The sequence below is a fragment of the Trachurus japonicus genome, unplaced genomic scaffold (assembly GCF_045865225.1).
Source record: "Trachurus japonicus isolate A0001 unplaced genomic scaffold, Traja_1.0 AP030094.1".
Classification (NCBI taxonomy): domain Eukaryota; kingdom Metazoa; phylum Chordata; class Actinopteri; order Carangiformes; family Carangidae; genus Trachurus; species Trachurus japonicus.
In genome coordinates, this window is record NW_028220227.1 from 66,211 (window position 1) to 73,383 (window position 7,173).

At 43.8% G+C, this 7,173-nt stretch overlaps 1 protein-coding gene and 1 long non-coding RNA gene across 2 annotated transcripts; one reads left to right on the plus strand and one right to left on the minus strand.

The window, feature by feature from the left end:
• Nucleotides 1–358: 358 nt before the first annotated feature.
• LOC146960708 (uncharacterized) lies at nucleotides 359–1,637 on the minus strand. Its single transcript, XR_015035387.1, has 3 exons — nucleotides 1,554–1,637; nucleotides 1,328–1,443; nucleotides 359–439 (listed from the first exon to the last, which is right to left on the minus strand). It is a non-coding gene; the product is annotated as an uncharacterized LOC146960708 (long non-coding RNA).
• Nucleotides 1,638–3,642: 2,005 nt separating this feature from the next.
• On the plus strand, nucleotides 3,643–5,248 carry LOC146960709 (E3 ubiquitin-protein ligase TRIM39-like). Its single transcript, XM_085772137.1, has one exon. It carries the CDS (start codon nucleotides 3,643–3,645, stop codon nucleotides 5,047–5,049), a length of 1,407 nt encoding a protein of 468 aa, XP_085628263.1. The 3' UTR covers nucleotides 5,050–5,248.
• The last annotated feature ends 1,925 nt before the right edge of the window (nucleotides 5,249–7,173 follow it).

Here is a 7,173-nt window from a genome sequence, read left to right on the forward strand (position 1 = left end):
AGATCTGACGTCACTTAAGTCAGTGAGCATTCAGGGCTTGAGTCTTTAGGGGGCGGATTGGAACTGGGCCTATAGTGTGGGTCAGCTGATGTGTGGATATACATACATATTTAGAGCACAAAGAATAATGCCATGATGGCATAACTCTTATATGATACACACCTGCTCATCAAGGCTGGAGCTATTCCCCTAGTCCTCCTCGTTGTCCTCGCCTTTGCTGCATTCAGCTGAGACCGACCACAGACGCCCTTTCCTGGTGCATACAAAGACAAAAAGTTTCTAGTGTTATTTTAAAAATAAACTTTCAAGTAGTACAAGAAGTTCAATGAGAATCTATGTGGAAAATACACAAAAGCACTTACTGTACATGCTTGGCCCTCATTTGGAAGTCATCATCATTGCAGAGAAGCACCCGTCAAAGTAGCCCCCTTCCTCAGAGCTGGAGAAAATAAAAAATAAAAACAGTACATTGGTCACACCATGTCCATTTATGTCCATCTCAGTTGAATGAACCCAAACATGTTGCAAAAATGTTGCATTTTGTCATTATTGTGTGTCTCCTGCACCCACTCCCCATTTAACTAACTAACGCAAGCCAAAATAGTTTTGGCTCACTGAAAGATGACGGCAAAAATGGACGCATCTGTCCTTTTGGTTGTTTAACACGGCTGAAAATCATCATCTATTAATGGAGTTTCCGCTCCTGCCCGCTCCCGTTGATTTTTATTCCCGTCCCGTCCCAATCACAGGATTAATAAAACTTTGACTCCCATCCCGCGAGAATCACGTGACCCGTGGGAATTTCCAACAAGTGTCATCCTCTATTCTGCGCACAGCTTGTCCACCTTGAAAGAGCTTATCACCCACTCCATAAAACTCTGGTAAAACGGTGTTCAAACACACTTTGCCAGTCTGTTGACAGAATAATTGAAAATACACTTATATGTAGAATTAAAGGTGGCAATTGTAAATATTGCATAAGCCAGCCCACCCTGGCATACTCCATTTTCTGCCAGCATCCATATGAAGTTTAGGCGAGAGTTCTCAGGTGGTGTTATGTTGCGTGTGTTGGAAATATGATTGGTAAGAGCACCGGTGTGATGCTGCACTGAGCTAATTTAAGGTGGTACTGTGGCTTAAATCAGGCCCTGTGAAAATCACATTCTAAATGAAGTATTATGGTGATGTTGAGGTGTGCAGGCCTACGACTACAACTACTACAGACTTCAGAAAGCTTCTTGGACTGGTACATCCGCATAGAAATCCTAACATGATGTTTTTCTACCAAAATAAGAATAATGATGCACAAATTATCACGATCACATACCAAATCCTGGCTCTTGTTCATCAAGCATCTCCACACCGGTCTCCTCAAGGACACAGAGATGATCATCACGTTTTCTCCATCGTGGCAGGTCTGATGCCTTTGTCCTCTTTTTTGACCTAAAAAAAAAACACAATATAATCAAAGTAATGCAGTTAACCACACAGAATTCCTGCACAAATGCATCATAATATCTGATCCCCATGCATGGAATAAGATATTAAATTACCTTTGTGTCAGGCTCTTCGTTTTACTGAGCATCTCATTGAACTCAGCTTCAGCTGTAGCCATTGTAGGTATTATCTGTTACCTGTAAAACAGTGAGAAAAGTACAGTGAGGGCTGGCATGTAGCATTAATGTTAGCCTAGCTATGTTAACGTTAGCCTAATCATTAAAATCTACATCAAACAGTGCAGCTAGTAAAGTCAGCCAGTTTAACAACTTTGATCAACCACATCTCTCAAACTTTGTTTGTGGTTGACGACACTGGCTGGTTTTTGGAGGTAAAATAGCTTTAACTGTTAATTATTTAATCACAATTTTCCATGTTGTTTGTTTAGGCCTACGTTACCTGAACGGGGGCTGCCTGTCGGTGAGACGATGACGGACTTGCCGGAAGCTACGTCAGTCACAATGAAATCAGCTGATCGTTCACTGTAACCATAGCAACGATGGAAATCTGAGCTCAACTTGTTAATATAATACATCCATGATGCACAGCTCCACCACTTCCTGGATTTAAGCAAAAGGCAGGTCCTTCATTTCCTGTCTTACATTATTGGACACACTGATTAATCCAGGTGTGTCTGAGTAGTCACAATGGTCAGACACACCTGGATTAATCAGGTTGTCCAATAATGTAAGACAGGAAATGAAGGACCTGCCTTAAATTCAGGAAGTGGTGGAGCTGTGCAGAAGAGACGATCAGATTCAGCTTCAGACCAAACCAACAACTTCCTGTGAGTGAGTCCAGCTACAACACTGCTGCTTCAACCTGCTGACACTCCACACACTGAAGGTGAGTTTGCCATTCCAACGGCCCGCCCGCGGGCCCCCGGGGGGGTTTTAAACAGGGAGGTGTCATACAGGATGTCACCAGTCACTTGAAATAGTCATGCCACATATCGTTGGAAAGCTAAAACTCTTGTGATTAAAGATATGCCGACCATTCCTAAATATAATCATCACAGCAACACTCGAATCAGACTATAAACATGCTAACAAAGTTCGTAAAAAGCCGATATAACTCACGATTTGTGTCAGGGCAGGCTCAGGATCACAGGGTTTCCCCACAAACTTGGTGTCGTTACATTCAGAAAAGTCCAGTAAATCCAATCCAGTAAAACACACGGTTGTACCGGTAGATAGCCTCATCCCGCTGCTGCATCTTATGAAATTACGCATTGTATATCCAGTAAATCCGTTTATTTCTCCTCGTAAGTCCGGCGTTTACATGAAAACAATGTTTATTTCACTTCACAAAATGGCGCTGCGCTCTGACCTTTCGATTGACAGCTCACTCGACCAATCACAAGCTCCCTGTCCCCGGCTGCCGCCTGCAATAGCGAATGAGTGGCTGTGTCTGTATGAGGAACATCCCCTTCGACAGCGCTGAATGGCTTCAGCCAATAGAAACCGATCCCGATGGCACTGATGCATTGAATAGCCAATGAAATTCCGAAAAAAACGATGTGCTGCATTCACGGTCCCTGGGAAAAGGCAGCACTGCCATTTTCATGCGTAACTTTGCAAAAGCTGCACTTTGGCGCATGTATTGTTTCTCAATGGCAATTTTAGGAAAACGCCTAGATATACACTTAGAAAAACATGTGTAAAATACTAATTTTTAGCAGGATTGTTATCAAATTTGAACTGGGGCCAGGTAAGGCTTCATGCTGTGGTCCCATTGTGTTTTCCAGCTAAAATTCTCAGCTACACTCATCTTCAGGCATCTGATTGCAACAAAAAAATTCAGGCGAGAATAAAAACATTCTAATTCAGTGTGTTCCAACTTAGATTACTCAATGATAATAGCACTTATAGTGATTATTTCAGTTTGGGGAAAAACTTCAGAGTGTTACCTTTCAAAAGAGACCAAGCCCATCCATATATTCTCCAAACAGTTCAAGAACAGCATTCAATTTACTTTGAGTACGCCTTGGATAGGCGAATATTACAGAATTTATAGGAGTGGTAAGAGGCTAAAACCTGGACTCAGAGTCACAGTAAACTTCAGTCAAGTCTGTAGAGGAGGGAGGGGAGCCACGACTAACTCTATTTCCTGTCTGCTGTGTTTTCAGCTTCATTCACAGACTAAATGGCTTCCAGACTAGAGGAGGATTTCTGCTGTCCGGTCTGTACGGAGGTCTTCAGACATCCTGTTGTTCTGTCCTGCAGCCACAGCTTCTGTAAAGGCTGTCTGAAGAGCTGGTGGAGAGAGAAACAAGATCGACTGTGTCCAGTTTGTAAGAGAAGATCTTCAAAGTATCATCCACCTTGTAACCTGGTGTTGAAGAACCTGTGTGAGAGCTTCTTACAGCAGAGAGAGCAGAGATCTTCAGAGGCTCTCTGCAGTCTGCACTCTGAGAAACTCAAACTCTTCTGTCTGGACCATCAGCAGCCAGTGTGTCTCGTCTGCAGAGATTCAGAAACACACACCAACCACAGAATCAGACCCATCAATGAAGCTGCTTCGAAACTCAAGAAGGAACTTGAGGAAACTCTGGAGCCCTTAAAGAAGAAGTTAAAGGGTTTTGAAAAGGTTCAAGTGAAGTTTGATCAAACAGCAGAACACATTAAGGTCCAGGACCGACACACAGAGAGGCAGATTAAGGAGCAGTTTAAGAAGCTTCACCAGTTTCTAGAAGAGGAAGAGGAGGCCAGGATGGCTGCACTGAGGGAGGAAGAGGAGCAGAAGAGTCAGAGGATGAAGGAGAAGATGGAGGCTCTGAGCAGAGAGATAGCAGCTCTTTCACACACAGTCAGAGCCACAGAGGACGAGCTGAGAGCTGAAGACGTCTCATTCCTGCTCAACTACAAGGCTGCAGTGGAAAGAGTCCAGCAGCGCCCCCTGCTGGAGGATCCACAGCTGGACTCAGGAGCTCTGATAGACCAGGCCAAACACCTGGGCAACCTGACCTTCAACATCTGGAACAAGATGAAGGACATGGTCTCCTACAGTCCTGTGGTTCTGGACCCAAACACTGCTCATCCAGAACTCATCCTGTCTGAAGATCTGACCAGTGTGAGACATGTAGGAGAAGATGAACAGTCTCAGCTTCCTGACAATCCAGAGAGGTTTGATTATTTCTGGTCTGTCCTGGGCTCTGAGGGTTTTAACTCAGGGACTCACAGCTGGGATGTCGAGGTTGGAGACATTACATGGTGGGGACTGGGTGTGTTACCAGAGTCTGTGGAGAGGAAGGGAGACAAGATAAGGGCTGGATTATGGGGAATAGGGTTTGATGAAGATAAGTATGAAGCATTTTCACCATCAGATCCAGACACTGTTCTCCCAGAGCAGAAGAAGCTCCAGAGGATCAGAGTGAATCTGGACTTGAACAGAGGAAAACTGTCGTTCTCTGATCCTGATACTAACACACACATACACACCTTCACACACACTTTCACTCAGAAGATGTTTCCATACATTGACACTACTGATGAAGTCCCGGTGAAGTTGTTACCAGTGAAGGTGTCAGTGACAGTGGAGCAGAGCAGTTAGAGATAAAGAGGATGATCATATTTATAATGTTGTTTATTTCTTAAAGGAAAAAGTCAGTGAATTGAACCTGTTAAACTTCACCTGTCCTCCTGCTGCCTCATTATTACAATTTTCCTTTTTTTTTTCCACTACTTTTCATGTGTAAAATATTTTCACTCTTATCACTCAATTACTGAACACTTGATCCTTCTTCGCTAGAAGAAAAAATGTCAAACATAAAAAGTTGAAAAGTGATACTTGTTTAACTTACATAGTATGTAAAAAGTTTGTATCTGTTCATATGAAATGTTTTAAAATGTATTAACATGTCAGTTCATCACAAAAGCTGAATATATATTTGTTCCTGTTTTTCATCAGCATAATAAAATATTGTCTTGACTTGGATTCATATTCAGCTTCGTCTTTAACGTCTCCTGCATCTACACAACATCCCATTCTCTTTATAATTAGCAGCAGAGGTGGAGGAAGTGTTGAGATGAAGTACTGACACCACACTGTGTACAAGTACTCGGCGCAGGTACAAGTACTGCACTTAAACAGTTGCTCCCTTCCACACAAAGAATCAAGATATTCACACCCAGGTTTTTCTAACAGGTAAAGCAGCTTCCTGACCACAATTATGTCAAGTTTCAAAGCTGTCAGAGCTGGTGTTATTAATCTACATGAGTTTATATGTCTTAACTCCCACACACACAACATGGTATGACAAGGAAATGTGTACGGTATATTACCTTTCTTTTTTTATTTTACATCCCCATGCACAACAGTTATTTATTTATTTATCCAAAAACACGTGAAAAGACCCTTTTTAAAACGAGGCACATGCCTAGAACTGCTCCTCTACATTAATCTGGACTAACCTGTTCAACATTCAGTCATTTTTCAAAGCTCCGCCCCCCTCACATGACTCACCTGAAAAAAACAGGAAACAGTGCATTGGACTCTGTCAGTCCCAGAGACGCAGACTGAAGAAGAGACGATCAGATTCAGCTTCGGACCAAACCAACAACTTCCTGTGAGTGAGACCAGCTACAACACTGCTGCTTCAACCTGCTGACACTCCACACACTGAAGGTGAGTTTGACTAAAACCTGGACTCAGAGTCACAGTAAACTTCAGTCAAGTCAGTAGAGGAGGGAGGGGAGCCACGACTGACTCTACTTCCTCTCTGCTGTGTTTTCAGCTTCACTCACAGACTAAATGGCTTCCAGATTAGAGGAGGATCTCTGCTGTCCGGTCTGTACGGAGGTCTTCAGAGATCCTGTTGTTCTGTCCTGCAGCCACAGCTTCTGTAAAGACTGTCTGAAGAGCTGGTGGAAGGAGAAACAAGATCCACTGTGTCCAGTTTGTAAGAGAAGATCTTCAAAGGCTGATCCACCAATTAGTCTGGTGTTGAAGAACCTGTGTGAGAGCTTCTTACAGCAGAGAGAGCAGAGATCTTCAGAGGCTCTCTGCAGTCTGCACTCTGAGAAACTCAAACTCTTCTGTCTGGACCATCAGCAGCCAGTGTGTCACATCTGCAGAGATTCAGTAACACACACCAACCACAGATTCAGACCCATCGATGAAGCTGCTTCGAAACTCAAGAAGGAACTTGAGGAAACTCTGGAGCCCTTAAAGGAGAAGTTAAAGGGTTTTGAAGAAGTTCAAGTGAAGTTTGATCAAACAGCAGAACACATTAAGGTCCAGGCCCGACACACAGAGAGGCAGATTAAGGAGCAGTTTAAGAAGCTTCACCAGTTTCTAGAAGAGGAAGAGGAGGCCAGGATGGCTGCACTGAGGGAGGAAGAGGAGCAGAAGAGTCAGAGGATGAAGGAGAAGATGGAGGCTCTGAGCAGAGAGATAGCAGCTCTTTCACACACAGTCAGAGCCACAGAGGACGAGCTGAGAGCTGAAGACGTCTCATTCCTGCTCAACTACAAGGCTGCAGTGGAAAGAGTCCAGCAGCGCCCCCTGCTGGAGGATCCACAGCTGGACTCAGGAGCTCTGATAGACCAGGCCAAACACCTGGGCAACCTGACCTTCAACATCTGGAACAAGATGAAGGACATGGTCTCCTACAGTCCTGTGGTTCTGGACCCAAACACGGCAGAATCGAACCGTAGCATTAGCGATAGCAAGTTA

Excerpts from the sequence above, each read along its gene's own strand:
- LOC146960709 (XM_085772137.1), top strand. The coding sequence starts at position 3,643 with ATGGCTTCCAGACTAGAGGAGGATTTCTGCTGTCCGGTCTGTACGGAG.